This window comes from Oculina patagonica, chromosome 14, assembly GCF_052425735.1.
Source record: "Oculina patagonica isolate OP01 chromosome 14, crgOcupat, whole genome shotgun sequence".
NCBI classification, from domain to species: Eukaryota; Metazoa; Cnidaria; class Anthozoa; order Scleractinia; family Oculinidae; genus Oculina; species Oculina patagonica.
In genome coordinates, this window is record NC_135771.1 from 21,603,406 (window position 1) to 21,625,013 (window position 21,608).

The 21,608-nt window shown below is 38.5% G+C and overlaps 1 protein-coding gene across 2 annotated transcripts in view; it reads left to right on the forward strand.

The window, feature by feature from the left end:
- The window catches only part of LOC144638792 (uncharacterized), a 41,566-nt gene that overhangs the window by 14,823 nt on the left and 5,135 nt on the right, over positions 1–21,608 (forward strand). For both annotated transcript variants that reach the window (XM_078498047.1, XM_078498048.1), the window contains 16 exons: positions 2,608–2,746; positions 3,629–3,922; positions 5,071–5,405; positions 5,902–6,040; positions 8,671–9,039; positions 10,980–11,296; positions 11,577–11,730; positions 12,312–12,686; positions 13,016–13,321; positions 14,417–14,809; positions 15,566–15,867; positions 16,171–16,324; positions 16,990–17,289; positions 17,990–18,265; positions 19,021–19,335; positions 20,214–20,608. In XM_078498047.1, coding sequence (XP_078354173.1) covers positions 2,608–2,746; positions 3,629–3,922; positions 5,071–5,405; positions 5,902–6,040; positions 8,671–9,039; positions 10,980–11,296; positions 11,577–11,730; positions 12,312–12,686; positions 13,016–13,321; positions 14,417–14,809; positions 15,566–15,867; positions 16,171–16,324; positions 16,990–17,289; positions 17,990–18,265; positions 19,021–19,335; positions 20,214–20,608 — 4,563 coding nt within the window. The remainder of the gene's footprint in view (positions 1–2,607; positions 2,747–3,628; positions 3,923–5,070; positions 5,406–5,901; positions 6,041–8,670; positions 9,040–10,979; positions 11,297–11,576; positions 11,731–12,311; positions 12,687–13,015; positions 13,322–14,416; positions 14,810–15,565; positions 15,868–16,170; positions 16,325–16,989; positions 17,290–17,989; positions 18,266–19,020; positions 19,336–20,213; positions 20,609–21,608) is intronic.

Consider the following 21,608-nt stretch of genomic DNA (forward strand, 5'->3'; position numbering starts at 1 on the left):
ATTGGGGTCATTTTGCCTATTGCGATAGTATTGCGATAGTCGAATTACTATTACAACACTATTGCAACACTATTGCAACACTATTACAACACTATTACAACACTATTGCAACACTATTGCAACACTATTGCAACACTATTGCAACACTATTGCAACACTATTGCAACACTATTACAACACTATTACAACACTATTGCAACACTATTGCAACACTATTGCAACACTATTGCAACACTATTGCAACACTATTGCAACACTATTACAACACTATTGCAACACTATTGCAACACTATTACAACACTATTGCAACACTATTGCAACACTATTGCAACACTATTACAACACTATTACAACACTATTGCAACACTATTGCAACACTATTGCAACACTATTGCAAAAGTAGTGACACTTTTGCGATAGTATTGTAATTAGTGATTTTACCGTACCCAAATTCGCAAGTAGCCAATCAGAAGCGCGATCTACTGTCCTGATATCCTACGATATCAAGTCACTGACCTGATATGCCCCCATATCACGGTCACTTTGAAGTAAAGTAGTGTAACTGTACGATGAATTGAAAAGACGTTTTACCAGTAAAACAGAACTTCGTAGTTTAAATTTAGCGGTGTTTAGCGGTCGTAAAAAGATAAAAACTTTCCCACCAAACATAAACTTAAGCGCGCTCGCCAATTGCGCGATGTTTGCCGTAGAGTATTGAGACATTCAGACTGAAAAAAAGGAGTCGGAATTTCAAAATTTTTCGCTTAATTTTGATTTTGAAAATTTAGAGAATGAAACTCTAAACAAACGAGTGGAAAAAAGGCAGATGAAGAACTTGGTAAAAGTGTTAAAGACCAAGTCAACACAATTTGCAATACGTACCTAGCAAGCATGGCTTCAACAGAGCGATAAATATAACAGGAGTTTTGCCTGAATTTAGGTACGGTAAATACCTAATCGTACCTTTTTGGTACGCTTCGGCTGCATATCAGGCTCGTTTGGTCTCGCCATGGGTATTTTGGCTCGACTGCGTCTCGCCAAAATACGAACCATGGCTCGACCAAACTCGCCTGATATGCCGCCGAAGCGTACCAAAAAGGTACGATTAGGTATAATTATAGCGTTGTAATCATTTCTTTTTCCGAGAGGGGGGAGTAGTTAATATTCAAGCCACCGTTTTGAACTCAGATAAGGCCCTGGAGACGAGCGACGTCCATGAAGTTTGCTTTTATGGCTTGTTATACAGTACGGATTCTGAAACAACGAACAGAAAGCCGAGAAACGACGGCAGAGAACAAGAGAGGCATTTTTTGATCAAGTGAAAATTACTACACGACACCGCTTAAAAAACTATCGGAACTATCGATAATTAACAAGACTATAGCGATTGTTATCGATAGTTGCATTTGCGATCGATGCATCGGTATCGGAACACTGCCAATCGCGATGAATCGATGATATCGTTACATGCCTAATTATTTTGTTAGCTTTTTGGTGCCAGTTAGGGGACGAGAAAAGCTTGAGCCGCACCCAAATTTGTCTCTTTTTAAAGTTCTTTTCAAAATTTCCCAAGAGCATCTCCAACCCTTTTATAAAGGAGTCCCCACCCCGGGCTTCCAAACTCGTTGCACATAAAACGCTTCCAGCGCTTACAAAATCATTAACGCCAACAAAAACTGAGGATTAGCCGCTTACTTTTATTCTTCGTTTGACTGCTGTGTGAGGTTAAATAAAACGTTGATCAACCTCTTTTTCTTTTCTTAAATTATATTTTTATGTTTCTGCGAGAATATTGCTTCATTTTTTTTGTCACAGCCGTGCAACAAATAAAAAATACTAATCTCATAAAATACTAATTTCATAATTGTATGGATAACTGAACAAATGCATTTGTGAAATGTATCAATGTACAAAATTTTGATAAATATATATTAATTTACAAGAAAAATACAAAAAAGATAATAATTAGACTTGTGCTACCGTGAATGCAAGTAACTCAATGTGGTAGATTTGACTTTACCAAGTCCATTTTGAATACAATTTGAAAACGCTATTATAATTAAGTAAAACTATATCAGGCCTTAGCTTAAACATCATGATTACTAAGAGTTCGTGATGGACTAATTTATTATGTCACAAAACTTGGTGGCGTCCATGTCGCTGGCAATGTTTAAACATAATTTTATGAGTCAGCGCACAGTCACATTGATCAGCCCACTGCAGTTTCAGATCACTTCACTCTCCCTGGCCGCTCAATTAACAACCTAGAACTCGTCCCCTTGGAATGAACAGACGCGACGAAACTTGATCTGTTTATATAATATATTTTTATTACCATTATTTTTGTAACAGCCTCTCTTTTTTCTATATTTGTCAACCAATCATATTTCACCTTTTTAGTTGCCATTGTTTTAAATATTGTAACCGTCCATTTTCATTTTTACTTAGCTTTTTCAGCCCCTGAAGAAGGTTAGTTTTGTCTAACCGAAATATTGGGCAATAAAATTTATTTAGCCTTTTTAGCTGTCCGATCAGCCTTGCATTTAGTTTATCGTTTTATAATCTTATGACATTACTAACTTACCATTTTCCATTTTACTATTTTAGGAATTTGCTGGAAATGAAGACCGGGACACTGTTGTTTCTCACGAGCTGAACCCACCAATCAGGGCACGTTTTATTCGTTTTGTACCAGTGTCCTGGCATAACCGCATATCAATGAGGGTGGAACTTTATGGTTGTCAAGGTAACAGTAAAAATTAATGTGATTTTCATTGTTATTAAGGTGACCGTTAGATATGACCAAGCGTGCGCCACGTGATTGGTTGGCTACTAACAGCTCTCACGACACGATAATGTAAAACCAAAACCATTGGGTATAAAATCTTTTATATCGATGCACGTTCCTAGCATAAAAGACCTTTGACGCGAGCTTTGCTTGAATGGGATACTACGAAAGGTTGAGAAGGTTAGATCTCAATATACAAATGATTTGAAGAAAATTTGCCACGCATGTGGCGTACTCTATACGTTTAACGTATGGCGTATGGCGGCCATGCTCCATACGTTAAATTAATGTTAATGTCAGCTTAAATCTTTGATAATTGGACATCCATATTGTGGTCATTTGGCAGCTGTCAAAACAAGGTATCCGCTGACCAGTATCACATGACCATATCGCGGAATCAAGTGTAGAACTCATCGTTTTTTTAAGTTGACCGCTAATCACTGAATGGTATTCCATTGTATCGCGGGCTCAAGACCTTTTTTCCCTGTCAACAGTCAGTCAATTCGGATTTACAAAAAGGGCAAATTTAATAACCCGGGAGCTCCGCTTTTAGGCTTAGCTTAATATATTTAATACATAAACATTTCTTTGGGGCGGGTTTTAGTTGAGTTTCACAAACAGAACCAAGTCTAAAGCAATCATATATTTGCAAACTACAACAATGAGAATTCGAAGCAAATGCACGCGAAAAATCTTTGATTGGTTAATTTGATGGCGCGAGTGGTGTGAGTGGTGTGTTAGTGGTTGAGATAGGGATTGATAAGATTGATTTTATACAGATTGATTGTCTTTAAAAAATGTCAATGTTATAACATATTTTTAATAATTCGTTTCTTTTAGTTCCTTCTGCACCACCAGCTAACATATCAGTCACTGCAACAGCAGTCGATACGATATTTATTACATGGGAAGAGGTTCCAGAGCAGGAAAGGAACGGTATAGTCCGGGGATACAAAGTGTACGTAAAAAATGCAGAACAGTTCGTAGAACACGAGTCAGTTGTAGATGCTAACGTGACGACATTGGAAGTATCAAACCTTGTACATAACAGTTACTACTGTGTTCAGCTGCTGGCCTACACTGTAGCAGACGGAGCTTTGAGTGCATGCGTCAACGTCACAACGTTAAAAAAAGGTAAGGACTTCAGTAGCCTCCTTATTTCAAGATGGTGCTGGAGACTGTTACTATATTTGTGAGACAGTTGCTTTTTTACTAATGAAGCGCCCATTTTCCTTTGAAAATACTGAAGCCACCCAGAGAATGAACCGGTCCCAAAGTGAACTCGAGATCATGGCTCATTTTTGCATTATTTCTGTATACATTTCAAAGAACAGGTTTCCTCATATAAGGCAAAACTCGTACCAAATGAAACTTGTTGAAAGATTGTTCAGATTCTTCCATTTTTTTGCAAGCATATAGAACTTTAAAGAACATTGTAAGTATTGCTCTCGTCGAGCGAAGACTTAACCCACAAAATGATTACGTTAACAAGTTGAGATAACGTCACATAATTCGTACGTTTCAGTACTTTTTCAACTGAAATACGTGTAGCAATAAACGGTTTCCTGGCCGTAAACCGACTACAATGTGTTCACACAAAGATTTAAAAAGGTCTTGCCATATATAATAATGGGCTTCTTGCAACAAATCCATACGTGGTACAATATCCACCAAGCCATGCTGGGGGCGAGCTACGCACTGGGACATGCAAAACAAATAAATTCAAGCTTGTCTGGTTAAAGTCGCTTTGCTTTGAAGGCTGTCGTATTCCTTTTAAAGATTTAGGAACATGCGACTGTTTTTTGCGGAATGTCCACTGCTTGGGGAATTATGAAGTAATGGTTCTGAACAGCACTGTTAGTTCTGTCGGAGATGTATAAAATATTCATTTCTTTGAAACGGTTCTCAGCTTATGTTGAAAATCCAGATCCAAAGCAATGCTTATGATCAATTACAACGAACGTAAACAAAAAAAAACCAGTTAGAATTCGAGTTTAGCCAAGGCTAGCCTGTAAGCGGTTTTTTTCGGGGTACCGCGCGAGCGACGTAGCCGCGAGTAAAGATTTGGCCGGCCCGCGATTGGTATTGGCTTTTAATTTGTCTGGTTGGATCGATGGCACGTTATCATTTATTTATTATCATTAACCGTCGTAATCTACTTCTATAATTGAGCATAAGGGGTTAGGTTGGTCAGCAAACGTTCCCTGCTTACTTTCGACACTGATTAAATTGAAAACTGCTCTGAAGCTATATTAACATTGTTCCATAAACCTGGCTTTCAGAATGTCAAGGTCCTCTCGGCGTGGAAAGCGGAGCAATCTCGGACACTCAAATCACTGCCTCTTCAGAATATAGTTATCATGACTTCTATGCCGCCAAGAATGGCAGACTTCACTTTCAAGAAACGCAAAGTGCAGCGGGAGCTTGGGTAGCTGCCACACTTGATGCCAATCAATGGCTTCAAATTGATCTTGGTAGTCAGCATTTCAGAGTAACGCGTGTAGCAACACAAGGAAGAAATGGCTTTGACCAATGGGTAACCAGGTACAAGCTGCAGTACAGTAACGATAAAGTGTCCTTCCGGTGCTACGTCGAACAAGGACAGACCACGGACAAGGTAAAACTGCTCAGCGGTCAAAGTGTAGCGTGCGTAGTTTCGTTTCCCGCCAAAAAAAACACCGAAGCCAAATGCAAATACCTTTTGTCAATTTTATGAAATCTTCATTTTGCTTTTAACCCAAGAATCTTTTAGCATTATACGTCATATGTCCATGCAAATTTAATAATTGTGAACATTGTTAACTTTTTTTCGCCACGTATTTTGGTTTCTCACTGTATTTTTTGTCACTTTTCTTGCAACTTGTTGCACATTACGCTTTCAACTCTTATAGAATTCATGCCAGCGAAACCTTCAACTTCGAGTTTCGACTTTATTTTGTTTTTTAAATAAGACTTTACAAAAGTGCTTGCCCCCAGTACTAGTTTTAACATGACGCGATCTGGTTTCTCGATGATATCTGAGTTTCTTCAAATGAATTACCTTAGGTTTATTTTAGGAAGATCATGATTGGTGTTAGAACCCAAACTAACCATTTTCCATCTTACCGTTTTAGGAATTTGCTGGAAACACAGACCGCGACACTGTTGTTTCTCATGAGCTGAACCCACCAATCAGGGCACGTTATATTCGTTTTGTACCAGTAACTTGGTATGACCACATATCGATGAGGGTGGAACTTTATGGTTGTCAAGGTAACATTAAAAATATAATTTGTTCGATATTATTATAAAGGTGACGTAACCCTTACACTATTAGATATAATCAAGCCTGAGCCATGATTGGTTGGCTACTAATCGGGTTATCATCTCATATCCTTTAAGTATAACAGACGCGCGAAATACCTGTTACAATATTTATTTTTATGTTGATAGCTCTGTTGGTAATTACAAAGTGTTTGCCAAAATATAAAGCAATTATGCCAATCAACCTCGCCGTTCGATATGAGCACAGTAACAACTCGACTCTGCATGCCTCGTTGGTTAAAAGTTCGTGTACGACTCAGTTTCCTAGAATGACTGATAATATTGTTTGTTTTTATATATTCAGTACCAAAGCAAATTTTTTACATACATTTCCAGAAACAGATCCAAAGGTTGGCCTCTACATTATTTTTCTCGTGACAAGAACCTTCAATCGGTTGAGTGTTTTTTTAAAACGATCTATTAGGATATTCTTCCCTCTCTATTATTTCCAATTCATCGACAGATAGTTCTTTAGAAAGCCTTGGGGGCTCCAGGCTCAAGCAAAACGCCTCAAGACTCCAGCCACTCATTCACACACCTCCTTTATTTGACCCTAAAAAGTCTCCTTTATGTGCCAACTTCTTGCCCAAAAAACAAAGCAACTGTTACACATCAAGGGGACCAGTTTAACTACAAGCTTTTAATGAGACACTGTCACGGGAATTTTAATACTTTTTGGTAAAAAATTCTAAAACTGGCCAATAGGTGTTCTCGTACACGAAATGAACCTTGTACATCAAGATGGAGATATAAAGTAAATTTTAGGTGAAGGAAGAAGGGAGCCATAATAATGTTCAGGTGTTTTTCCAGTCCACAAGGACAAAACTTGAAAAAATCAGCCTAATTTTTTCAAGTTGAGCCTAACGTTTCTGATGGCTATATCACTAGTTTATCACTTCAGTACACTTGTATGGTGATTTTTAACAAAACTGGATCACTATTCGTACTTTCCATATGTGTTTAGGCTCCTGAGTTTTTGAAGCGAAACTGGTGACAGTGCCCCTTTAAACGAAAATACTCTTTTTTAGTCAATTCGTCTTTCGAACTCGGAGACTCTTCAGACATGCAAGGCTCATCAATACTAGTCCCTCTGCAAATGTTTGTGTTAACTTGAACACATAGCAAGAAGTTAGGGGGGGGGGGGGTGGATGGCACTAGCCCTCAAACCTTTATTATCAGACCACAGCACAAACTTGAAACAAGAGGAGTAAATAATTTGAAACTGTAGCTTGACCAGAAACTTTACTTAGGCCTAACACAGTCATTAGGCTACAATTACTTCATTTAATGTGATGCAGTGTGACAGGAGTGCTTGTCACGTGACTTACCCAGGCCCAAACTGCCACCCTAAGCCTAAATCAAACCTTAACCCCAACAACTCATCCCTAACCTTAACCCATAAGCCTTTAACCTTCAACCCTAATCCAGACACTATTATGGGTTAAGCATAACCCTAGCTTTCACTCCGTGGTGTCGTACGTCCTGGTCACGTGACCCCTATTGTTTTCCATAACCCTTAGAATCCTAAGGTTCTGGTATTTTTTAAGCAGTTTTCTGGGCTTAAACTAATCTGTCGAATTTCGTGATTGCATATAAGAAGCTCAAGTAAAAATGTGTGCTGTTTCAAAACACTGAGGGCTCAAAGTTTCATTGTGACGTCAGCATTCAACCGTTTCTTTCTTGTTGAGCGAGCATACGGGCTCGAATCTGGCGAATATTTCGTTTATAAGTGTTTTTTCGAGTCATTTTCTACTGCAGAAGCCCCCAGGCTGGCATCATTAAGCTAGAATGGTGGGTAGAGGCCAGCATCTGAAAGAAACCAGAGGTGGGAGATGATTTTGTCTTGATTGGAACGCCAGAAATATTCGAATCGAAAGATGGCGGTTCATTGGTAAAGTTGTCTCTCTGGCCGTTCTGTGGGTGGATTCCAAGACCTGCCAAGGCATTTTGGACGAGTTCTGACTTCCAAAGAATGCAATCGGTGCAACATTTTGCCGGCAGGATTGGGTGGCTCGACACTTATAAAAAATATATGGAATAAAGGTAGGAAGCCTTTCATGCCGTCGCCATGACTGTTTTTCCCAAGCATCCCTTTCGGTCAGCAACGAGGAAATTACAGGTTTGCAAGCATAGCTCTAATCGAATAGTAATTGCTGAGTCTGCTGAATGATTGATGGGAAATTTCCTTGGTGAACGGAAGGGAATAGGGTTGAAGTTTGCTGCAAAAGTATATTTTTGAAGTCAGAATTATTTTTTCATTAAAAAAAATGGAGGCAAAGATGTGTGTTTTTTGTTGTTGTCCTGTTACGTAGAAAACGGGCATTTTCAGATTTGCTGCTGAACAAACAACCATATGCAACAGAAATCAAGAGTTTTAGTCAGTTAGTTGGCTTTTAAAGCTATGAAAATTATCACTTTGCCATAAAAAGCAGTCATTACTATCATGTGCCCAGATATGTAAAAGCTAGAGTTTTTTCAATCACTGCTGGTATTTTCCACGCACATATGCGTGGCTAGGACTTAAGGGGTTAAGAGAGTTACAATACTGACAATTAATGTTTTTTTCTGCTCAATTACAGAGTGTTCAATAGAATGGACTCGTTATGAAAGCTTCTGCTATAAAGCTTTTCGAGGGATAGCTAAATGGGAAGACGCGAGAAAGGAATGCCTTGATTTACACTCTGACCTGGTGTCCATAACCAGCAGCGCTGAGAACAGCTTTATAAACACAACCTTAATCCCTGGTGAAGGGCTTCATTGGATAGGACTGAACGATAAGGCACAGGAAGGAGTATTTCAGTGGAGTGATGGAACACCTTATAACTTCTCAAGTTTTAGCGTCGGTGATACAAGTAAAGGCGATGTTTCAAACTGTGTAATGTTTAACAATGGAGAGTGGTACGATAAGAAGTGTTATCGACTGAAACCTTACATCTGTAAGAAAAGAGGTGAGAAAAGCCAGTCTGACCTTCTCAAACGCCGACTCGACGCCAGTGTTAAGATATCGCTTGCTGTTATTGATTCCTTTTCTAAAATCCCTCTGAAAAAATTATGATAGTAATAGAGGTGATGTTCTTGGGTTTAAATGTGTTTTTGGCCCTTCCCAGAGCTCATTTTAGGGTATCAAATGGTCTTTGCGAGCATGCAAGCACAGCATTTTTCTCTGCGAGCACGAGCATTGACAAAATATAGCCTTGCAGTAACTCCTTGCGAGCAACGAGCACTTTTCAAAAAGCTACCCCACTGAAAACCGAGCATGCGAACACTTGTAAAAATGTGCGAGCACGAGCAAACGAGCACCAACTAAAATTTTGCGAGCTTTCCGAGGAAAAGCTTAATTTTGCGAGCACTGCGACATTTTGAGGGACCATTCACGACCTCTCATTTTAGCCAGAGTCGGGCCAAAAATACATTTGCGTCTACGAACTTTAACTCTATTGTTATAATGTAGCAAGAAACCAGGTTAATATTAACTTTTTTTTTTATTTTTTTTTTTTCATGCTTTATTGAATAAACAAACACAACATACAATACAAGTGATAAAAAAAAAAGAAAAACTATATACAGGAAAGTAAAAAGCAAAAATAAGTACATTCAAATGCATTCAAAATGTAAACAATATAACATCGAAATAAACGGAAAAATAAATGCTAGGCGCTATTAAAAAACTACATAGGTAAGTGGCATTTAAAAGAATTATGACTATAATTATTACTATATTAGACTAGATTTCGGAGACGTTGGTAGCGGCAAAGATTGCTGGGATAAAGTTTTTCGCGATAAAGCAATGCCATTTGTCTTTAAACGGCTTGACAGTTTTGTTCTTAATTGCAATGTATCTTTCCGTCATTATGATTTCTCGAAACTGTAGTTGAAATAGTGAAAAATTCAAGGAATCTTCAACCAAGTTGCATTTGTAGATAAAATATACTTTGCCACTAACAAAGCCAAGCTAAGCGATTGATGGTGTTTAAATGAGTTAACAGGTCCATATAAAAGAGCGGCGTCAGTTAAGTGAATATTTTCGTTGGTAGTTTTTGACCACACCAATCAAGAAATTCGCTCCAGAATAAGGTTGCGTGAGTGCATTTTACAAGCATGTGCTCGGTTGTATGTCTTCTTTTTTTTTTTTTTACATAAATGGCATTAATCGTCAGATGCAAGATTTGCTTTTTTAAGTTTGTCTTTCGTATATAGAATATTGTGATTAATCTTAAATTGGAACATTATTAACTTTGTATTCTTAGTTGTAGAAAAAGGCCAATTGTATATTGTTTGCATATCAGAGTCATCCAATCCATAGCTGATGATTCGGTTTTCATTAGTTGGTGGTTGGAATTTATTTTCAATAATTATATTATGCAGAGCAGCGTTGGAAAGATTTTCGTCACTGTCATACCAGCTGTGGTTTCGCGATTGTCCCTGACTTTGGATTGGCGGAATTTTCCATTTACTTTTGATTGCGCTAAGAAGACCGTAATATTTAGTGAAATTTGTCCTTAGGTTAAATCGATTGATGAATTGGTGATACGATAGAAATTTTTCTCTGGTATCAACTAAGAGGTGTTTAACGTTTTGAACACCTGCCTCGTACCACGACTTGTAAAAAACCGGCTTTGTTGCAATTTTTATGTCGGAGTTGTTCCAAATTGTGACATCGTACGGATCCATTTTGTCTTGTATATTAGTTTGTTCAAAGTCGTCCTGTCCGTAGCTGGCTGATATTAACTTTATAATGCACGCTTCAGTCGAATTAATTTTTCAATACTTTGTCAAATTATAATTTTAATTCCCTGAAATAGATTGTAACAGGGGTAAAAAACGAAGTTTTAATTTATCTGTTTATCCTGTGAGGGTACTTGAACTTTTCTTTTGTGTTAAAACTCAGGTTTTAAACCTCTGCCATGCGAAGAAGAAGCGATTGGTATAGAGATAAGGCGCATATTGGACAGCAAAATCACATCTAATTCATCTGCAAGAGGATTTGAAGCTCACAAGGGTCGCCTTAACCATGAACATGCCTGGTGTGCGAACTCGGGTTTGTCTTCATACATTCAAGTTGACTTAAACACAACTTACATCGTCTGCGCTGTAGCAACACAAGGCAACTCGAGCAACTCGAGCTCGTTTGTTGAAGAGTATAAAGTGGAATTCTCAAAAGATGGGTCCAACTGGGACTTTTATCGCGATATAGCAGGTGTCAAGGTATGTTCGATAATTGTGCACCCAACATTTTAGAGCCATCTAGGGATAGCAGCCTATCGCAACAATATTTGGTATGAAAGTATGGCTTAATGAAGCAAGTGACACGGAACTGTTTTAAATAAAATCACCTTAAATAGGTCTCCATTGCATGCTATTGCCGGTCCACCCGTTAGACCACAGTGTCTGCTGGGTAATCGTTTTTCCATACGCGTCCAAACTAGCTAAACCTAGTACAATTTTATAAAAACCTACTACAATATTTTCTGTATTACTGTTTTAGCACTTTACAGGAAACTACAACAGCTACACAGTTCGAAAGAACATCTTTGCTGAACGAGTTTATGCAAGATATGTCCGTATTTGGCCAACAAATTGGTCGCACATGCCGTGCATGCGCATTGAGTTGTACGGCCACGTTCCTTTTGCCGAGATTGGTAAGTTGAGTGACGTAATAATATCCAGAATTCCCATCGGGGAATGTTATAATCATGAAATAAATATCATCTGATATACAGATTACAAGCTATTGTATTGGTCATTCTCTTTCGAATTACATGTAGCTCGGTTGGGAAGAGGTAAATTGTAAAGAAACAACTACTGCAAGGTTGGAGCACGTGATCGCCTAACGGTAAGCACGTTGTACTCCAGAACGGGTTCAAATCGACCCTAGCTGGGTTCATTGTGTTGTTTTCTCGGACAAAACAATTGACACCCACAGTACTTCTCCCAGGACCATCAATGGGTACCGGTGAATTGTTGAGAAAATCTGACAGAATGCTGGAGTAGCCTGTAATTGTCTAGCATCTCATCCAGAGGGAGTAGCAATACTTTTTATTTTAAGCAATACCTTTTATTTTAAGCTAAGAAAACCGGGTTACACTCCGGCAGTTGTGTGTCATTAGACTTTTAAAGAATTTGCTACCGGCTATTGTACTTTTAATTTTCCATGAGCTTCACTGGAGCTTCATTTACGTTGCTGCTAACACGGAGTTAAATCCTTCTGTTATTTTTATAGAAAGCGGAAATGTATTATTTGGGGATTCCTGTTACTCATTTACGGAGTCAGGCAAAACATGGAACGAGAACCGAGATACCTGTAAAAGTAAAGGAGGCGACTTAGTAAGCATGGAAACAGAAGAAGAATGGCAGTTTGTCAATGAAGAGATTCAAAAACGTTGCATTGCGAAACCCCGCGTATGGCACATAGGCTTGACAAAAATGGGGGCGAATTGGACGTGGGTGAACGGACGACCACTGACGATCAGTAAATGGAAAGATGGGCAGCCATCTGGTGATGGAAATGTGACAGGGATGTCAAAGAATGCACAAGGCCTCTTTAATGATCTTAGTGAAAACACTATTGGAGCTTTCATTTGTGAAATGCCCAAAGGTAAGACGATTAGGCAATACTGAAAAATGTTAAAAAATTAGAATAAACATTTAATAAAAAAAATTAAAACTGAAAAAGAATTTTTTATTTATTTATTGGCTACTATGTTTAGAACAGCCAGAAAAATCGATTCTGCTAGTCAGTTAATTTCAGTTAATCAAGCTTAAGTAAAAGACTTAAACTAATTACAACTGCTTTACACGATTGCCGTGTGGGAATCCGATCTTTTCAAGTGTAGTTGTGATATAATTCAAGGAGGGAAAAACCAAAATTCACGATTATTTCATGCAGCGCTGATTTCGTTTAATATGATATTATTGTTCTTTCAGTATGGCCACCTGTAATTACTGACATTAAAGTACACAACATCGGAAGCCACTCCTTCGAGATCTCCTGGGACAGCTTGCCTTGTCTGTCAGCTATAGAACTGACTGGATATAAAATAATTTACCAACGCATCACAGAACAAGGAGTACTTGATGAAACTAAAGTTACGATAACAGTTGAAAGAAATACTACAAATTACACAATCGCTGGTTTGGAGAGAAATAGCACGTATTGTGTCAAAATTCTCATTTACAATGAACTTGGCGATGTTGAACACAACAACTGCACTCAAATTACTACGTCTCCAGGTAAGGTGATACGTTTTTGAAAACAAGGACGGAAGGTCTGTAAGGTTGCATATTCACTGCAGTCATTATCTATTTTAGCCAATCAAAATGAAGGTGCAGTAGATTTCAGATTCCTTACTGTGCAAGTTTCAACGAATTATTTCCTCCTAAAATGAAACGTATTTTTTTTTGGCTTTTTGGTACCAGCATTAGCTGCTCGATAATTTATAATTGTCCTATTGCAGTCAACTCTCTCTTAACGGACACCTCTAAAAGACGGACACCTTTTTAAGATGGACACTTGGTGTTGGTACCGTCTCTGCCATTTTTCAGTCATTTTTCTGTAACTAAACTCCCTATAAGACGGACACGTCTTTTAGACGGACAGTTGAAGTCGGTCCCAACCGTGTCCGTTTTTTCCATAATACGGACACATTCACATTACGGACGATTTACTTATAGTCCTTCAAATTGAAGGTGCAGTAGCTTTTATGCCAGTTATTTTACGGTGCAAGTTTCAAAGAATGATTTACTCGTAAAGTGACGCGTAGTTGTTGTTGCTTTTTTGTTAACGGTATTAGCATGCGTGTGTATTTGCCAAAATCAAATTAACTGTTAATTTCTATTTATTAGTAATTCCTAATTAATTTAATTATAATTTATAATGCTAATTATAATTTATTGTGCGGACATTGAGCTCTGGCCCTTTGTTGACCGTGTTAAAGAAGTTTGACTGAAGTGAAGTATTTCGATGTAAAGACAAGAGAAGTGAAACATTTAGGAAAATGGTCAAAACTATTGTACTCAGACAGGATCCACTACTCTGCAAAAAGACAGGTGGTCTCTTCATGTACCCCCCCCCCCCCCCGTTTCCACCTTAAAAGATGGTGTCTTGTTTGTATAGCCCCCACTCAGGAGTAGATACTAAGAAAAAGATTCAAATATCCTTGTGCCATTTCTCCAGCAATGCAAGCTTCATGCACAACTAATATGAAAGTCTACTCAAATTTTGACCCCTTCACAAGGTGGGTCCTCGTCGAGTACACTTATTATTACCACTTCCCTATATGCATTCAAGGTTCAATTGTTTATTTGTGTTTCATGTTTCTTTTGAAGATTGCCTGCCGGGATGGATTCACTTCCAAACGAATTGCTACCTGATCCTTGAAGAGAATCCTCTAAACTGGTTTAACGCAGAAATTGACTGCTTGAACCGAAACGCAGACCTACTGTATATCCTAAACGTCGAGGAAGAAGCATTTATTGACTCAGAAATGATCAAGTCCACAATCAGCGAGGTGTTCATTGGGCTCAAAGAAGATGAGAATAACTTTGAAAGATTTCCAAACTGGAGTAACGGGCATTACCTTGATTATACTAACTGGAATGAAAGCCCGACAGAGGGTATTCCAAATGGAATTGCTTGTGTGACTAAGAGTGCAAGTGTGCAAGGTCACTGGAATATTGTAAACTGTTTACAATCTTTGTCTTACGTCTGCAAGAGAAAAGGTATGGCTGTTGTGTTAAGAGTACATTGCTGCTGCACTTAAACATGTAGGTCTTTTTTGAAAGGGAGGGGTTAATTTAATTTTATCCGCAAATGCTTCGTAAATTCTTTTCCGCCAAAGCAAACCTCTCTTGGCCAAAGCATAACTATGGCCAAAGTTATTAGTTTTTAAAGAAACTTCTTTCAGTCACAGCTGTGAAGTTCTAACTCAACGCTAAACAACTCAAAATATTTGTGTATTTCGGTAATCTGGTTCAAGTTTTAAAGTCGTGTTTAAATACCTTAAATCCAGGGTCATGGGCTCTTGCTTAAAACAGTGTCGGAATTTTTCGACATTCGATTCTATAAGAATTGTGCATAATGTTTTGTTTTTCTTGAGAGAAATAAAATCTGACATTATCTGATCAGCATTTTAATCTTGCACGTCGATTCTAAAGCTTAAGCGACCTTTTTTAATTTCTTTTTAAAATTAATGTCCACTGTAAATATGAAAGCTTTACAATATTTCAAACTTTCTCCCAGGTCCTCGATTACATGTAAATCAAACTGTCACAGTTGTAATTGACAATACTATATATCCTGACGTCAAAGACGATAAATGTTACGGTGTTATCCTGCTGATTGACAAGTCAATCCTCCATTCCTGGAAATCCCCTGTTAAAAGTGTGTTTAAGGTTGTATGGACTGTATTAACTTACTGCTTTTGAATGAGTTATTATTGCTAATTTTAAGTTTTTTTATATATATATTCTCATCAGGGTTTTACCGTATTGACGCTTATTGCTGGGAAAATGCCCTGGGACTGGAAACTGGTTTCATGCCAGACATTAACATATCAGCATCGTCATACACAGAATCCAATCCTCCATCAGCTGCTCGGTTGGGCTCGCACGTGGCCTGGTGCCCACTGAACTTAACCAATGCTTTCCTTCAAGTTGACCTTGGCATTCCTTACCGCGTGATCGCAGTAGCGACTCAAGGTCACGCACATGGGAGTCACGTGACACGTTTCGCCATCCATTTATCTCTGAATGGAACACATTGGACAGAGTTCGAGAGGGTATAATCTTATGATTAAAATAACACGTTAACGTTGTGTTTTAGGTTTGAGGGGAGGTGTCCCAGAATTTGATAACGCGACAACAACCTTGATAATATATACTATATACAAGGCTAAAAAGAGTTAAAATGGTAAAATTAATATGATAAAACCAAACGTTTTCGGCTATTTGCCATCATCAACCCTGAATAGAACAGTTTAGACCAAGAATCTGCGAAATCCCAGTGGCGTAGCTCCTTTAAGGCAGTATATTTACCGGTTCTTTTTATATAAAATGTTAATTCCTTGGTTATTGTTTTACAGAAATTTTATACTGCTGGGAACTACCATCGTGCAAAGAGGAATTACTTAAACGGCGATGTAGTGGCGCAGTTTGTTCGGTTTTACCCGAAAGAATGGCATATTTCACCCTGCATGAGACTGGAGATTTACGGCATACCAGCAAATCCATTTCCACGTAAAGTTGACAATTTTGTTTTTTAAACTGTCTTTACTTTTATTTCAATACCATCGTCAAACCATGGTACTGATATTGTAACCATGAGAAATCAAATGTCGTTTACAACAGTTTGAGCTCTAGTCTTAAGGAATTGAATACCTCTTTCTATTCGATAGAAAACTATTCAACATTGAATTTTTTCTGTTGGTTATATCTTAGCAAGTTTACGCCCGAGTTCTTAGGCTTGGTTTTTATCGTTAAAAAGCCATTTGCCTCCTGCAGTTCAAATTCTTATGTTTAGTTTAAATTATTTTCTCCTTTTGTTTGCGGCATGCCTTTTTGAAAGGACGTGTTGCTGGTCCGTCGTTAAGGCAGTACCTTAACAGCAAAATGTTTGGTGCAATATGATCATATTTTATTCAGTATTTAGTTGTTTTTTCCTTTTTAAAGGAAGTGTAACTGGTCTGTCGATAAGGCAGTGGCTCAACAGCAAAGTTTGTGTCCAATATAAAATAATCATAATTTATTTTATTTAGTTTTCCTCCAAGTTCATGACTTTAAAAAATCAATTGTGAGTTTATTTTTCGGATAAAAGAAGAACATCTCTGCTGTTTTTTATATGGTATTCCTTTATCATTATTTATAAATTATTAGTTCAATGCGTTTTATTATTAATATTTCAGCGCCAACAAGGGCACCCAAAATTCACGAAGCACGTGGTATTAACGGAACTTCCATACAGTTTAGTCTCACTCCCCCGCGACCATACTATGCCGCGTATGAAATTACTGGGTACAATGTTCGTTTCTGGAAGAACGAAACGATTCCGTCATACCAAACAAAGGCGTTCCCTCCAGGAACTGTGACAGTTGTGTTGACAGGCTTGGATGCTTGTACAGAGTACTGTTTGTCCGCGCAGGCAGTCATCAGTTACGGGACTGGGTCCTATGGTCGTTGCACGACCGCGATGACCGATGAATGCGGTAATAACATAAAAGATAAAAATATTTGATTATTAGCAAGCTAGTAGATTTAATTGTACGGAAAATAATTTAAAAAAAACATAAATCGAGCTCGTGAGTACAAACACTAATAATTTTTATTACAATCAAAGTCACTGATTTCGCAAGCCATTTACATTAATTCAATTATTTCATTTTAAGCATCCTTGCTCTTTTGGGTAAGTACTACTGTGGGAGGCGTGGTGGCCTAATGGTAAGAGCGCCGGACTCCGGATTGAGTGGCCCGGTTTCAAGACCTGGACGGGGCACTGTGTTGTGTTCTTAGGCTAGACACTTTACTCTCATAGTGCCTTCCTCCACCTATGTGTATAAATGGGTACCAGCGAATTTACTACTGGAGGTAACCCTGCGACGGACCAGCATCCGATCAAGGGGGGAACAGAAATACTCCTAGCCGCCTAATGCTACAGAAACCGGGATAAGCTCCGGCCTGATGAGCCACTTGGCTCGACAGCAGGCTTTACCTTATACCTTTTACTATTCTATATTCTTTTGCCATTTTCTGTGGATATTTGCTTCCAGCAGTTTTAGTGTTTTCTTAACAACTTTTCCGTTATTTTTCAACGGATTCTTGTTTGTAACAGAATGGTATTGTAAAGGTGTTGGCGATCGAAAATGACTATTTGTTATACCAAACGGTGTTAATATCTTGAATCTGCAGTACGGTCAGCGGTTCCTACCAACATCTCAGCGTTCAGCCCTGATTACAGCACTGTTGTTTTATCCTGGAACCCAGTCCCCGACGGTGATGTAAATGGAGAGCTTGAAGGATACATAGTGCTTGTAAATGGATCTGACGGTGTCTGGTTTGTAGCTCCGTGTTTTTCGTCAATCGAGCTAAAGAATATAAACTTGTCGACCGACACGTGTATCCAAATGGCAGTTATTAACAAAGTTGGATTTGGTCCATTGACTAATTGTACAAAAATTGATTTTGGTGAGTTCAACTTCTTTCTGTTTTAGGACATAGTTGGGGTAGCAATTTCAATTGTTTTTTTTTTTCTTTTTCAATTGTTTGGCAGAACTTCCTTTGTTTATAATGCTTCAATCAGGAATATAAACCTTTAAATTTTAAGTCATAGTTAATACAGCTATCATATAGCTAATATTTCCGCCCAGTACAATGGCCAAAGACCAGACCACAACACCAGGAACTCCGTGCCCTACTAACGATAAGTTTGTGGGTTCTTTTACGTCCCCTGCTGACCGTGATACTGAAGATGCAAGAGACGGGGCCTACGATCTATCGTTCTAATCCGAGAAGACTAGAATATCAAACCATTTGCAGACGCATTGCAAAGGCAGCATATTCTCCTCAGTTAATTGAAGACCCTGAGTGTTGGTCCGGTCTGGGACTCGGACCCGAGACCTCCCGCACGGAAGTCCGGCGCTCTACGATCTACCAACTTTGGTTAATCTTTGCTGATAGGCAATAATAGTTTGAAAAGATGACGCGCAATAGCCCATTGTCAGAGCAGAATAATTTCATACGTTAACATTACTTCGACGAAAGGCTAACGCCCAAAACTTAGATAGCCTGAACACGAGTAGTGCATCAGCTTTTGCCATATGATTACGTCATGTTACCTAGCAACAGCACTGATCACCAATAATAACCAATAAATCAGAGCGGTACTCATTCCCCTGTTTGGTTGTGAAATCGTGATACGATAACCTTTTGTTTTGTTTCAGCTGCCAACACCAGTTCACCGAAAACAGCTGCTACAACCGCCATGAGTTTATCCGCAATTAAGGTCACGTGGGAACACGGGACAAAAGAAATATTGAGTGGAGATTTGGGTGGTTTTTACATAAAGTATCAAGCCGTCCGTATCGGAGGTGAACCAATCGTGGACATAGATGCTGAGCCAAAGTATTCGGCGATAGTTTGTGCTGATGTAAATGAAGTACTCCTCGTCAATCTGACTTCTTACACAATGTACAAGATTCAAGTGGCCGTTCTAACAACTGACGGGATAGGAAACTTCAGTGAACCCGTATATGGAGGTATTAACTAATATGAACAAATATTGACTGCTCCTTGTGAGTTAACGACTAGTCTTTTTTCAGGTGTGAGTGTGTTACTTTGGCTGAGCTCTCAGTTTGCGGGATAATGAAACAAGACAGTCCCATTTGGGAATATTTTGTCCAGAGGTGTGGCCGATTACTTTAAAAAGATCGAAAGCTCAAATTATAAAGACTTGCTGAGTGTTCCCCCTCACTAAGGAAGGTACATTTTGTAGAGTTCGCCGACCAATGCTTAGAGAAATAAGTGTGGAGAATGGGATAAATTTTCACCGTTTGTCGAGAAACGTCAGCGAAAGAGAATTAAAATCAAACTTGACTATAACTTTAGAACCCAGGGGAAAATACCCCGGATTACAAGAAATTCCTGAACGGAAGCTGGGAAACGATTATGTTACAAACTACATAGTCTACATAAAATCATTTATTTCCTTAAATACATATGTTTTAGAATTTCACCGATTGCTATAGCTATCTACCTCTATATTCTGTAAAGAATCGGAAAACGTGTCTTCTGTAGAACGCTATCGCATGGCTTCTTTCGAATATCGCATTTACATCCATAGAGCTAGAACACTAAAAATGTGAATTAGAAGACGAATATCGACGATAAGGTGCAAAACGAAAGCTTTGTAAGGTTGAAACGATGGGAAAAAATATTTCCAAATGTGTTTTAAGAGCCAGTTTTACAAAAATTTAAAAAAAGGCTATAAAGGATAAACGTTTTGATTTTAAGAACTTTTTATCCTTCTTAGCCTTTTTTTAAATTATTTTATCGAGCAACATTATGACAACAGTTTTACCTTAATTAAAGAAATTATTTTATATTGAATTCATTTACAATTTTTGTCTCTTCCCAGAAACTTGTCGATGCACGGAGCATTTAAGTGTCTCCGTCGTTCAAAGTCCATTAGAATCATCAGGGTTCAACTCGCTCACAAGTATCATCAGTGACCTCGTGACCACCACGTGCCGTACATGTGAAGAACACAATGACACGAAGTTAGTCTCCTACAGCAGCTCCAAGGGAGACCATGTGTCCTTTCCAGTAATCAAGACCCAGGCCTATGGTGACACGGAGTACAGCAAGTTCATTCCGGTTATAACTGTCCCTGGTATTGTGGTTATTCAGAAGAAACGCACTGACAGCGGTTTACTAACAAAAGTTATGGCAAACTCCATCTTTGATTCTTGGCCAATTATAGTCTTCACATTGGTAACAGCTCTTTTAGCGGGAATTATCATTTGGATTCTGGTGAGCTGATGAGATTTTATAAAATTTCATTTCAGTATCCACAAATGTTGAAAACAACAGTACCTCATTAAAGTAGCTCCATAGCTTTCGTTGAAATAGTCACACACTAGGGTTTTATCCTTTCAGTTAAAAGCTAGACTCCCACCTCCTCCCCATTGTACAGGGTAATAAACAGTTCCACAGTTAAAGGACTGATTAGTAGCTTTAGATTAATTTTAGTGGTCACACACTAGGGTTGCATCTACAGACTTAAAAGGTCGAACAACCTTGTACAGCAATAACGGTTCCACGTAAAAGTAGTGCTTACTAGCTTTTATTTGTATGGCCACGCACTAGGGTTTCTTTCAAATATTTGAAAGTTGGAAACAAATTCTACAGCATAATAATCTTGTATTTGACTGGACACACACTATCGCCGAGTTTCATTTACAAACTCAAAAGTTAGAACCACCTTGCTTTGATTCGAATGGTCAAATTAAAACCCACTAGGGTTGCATCTACAGACTTGAAAGTTATTACAAAAACAGTTTGAAAGCAGGGGACCACGCAACGGAGAAAAAAAACTGCTTGGCTTGTCTGCTGCCGAATCTCTTGTTCAAGAAATGCTCGTACCAGACGTCACTCTAAGTACTTATAAAACCAGATTGATTGCAAGGCTGGTACAACGGCAGGAGGGCAAGATTTATTGGCCAAATTTCAACTAGCTGAGCTAGGCAATAATAGTGGCCCTGAAGAAGACTAGCTCTGCTAGTTGAAATATTGGCCAATAAATCTTGCCCTCCTGCCGCTGTACCAGCCTTGCAATCAATCTGGTTTTGAAAGTTATCTTCAGTACAGCATAAGACTAGCATAATAGTCAGTATCACATGAAAGAACTGCTCAGTAGCTTTCATTCGAATGGTGACACACTAGTGGTTTATTTTCAGACTTAAACGTTTTAACTATATTGATAAATGAGGTTTGACCAGGAAGGAGAAAATGTAGTAGATAGATAGACAGA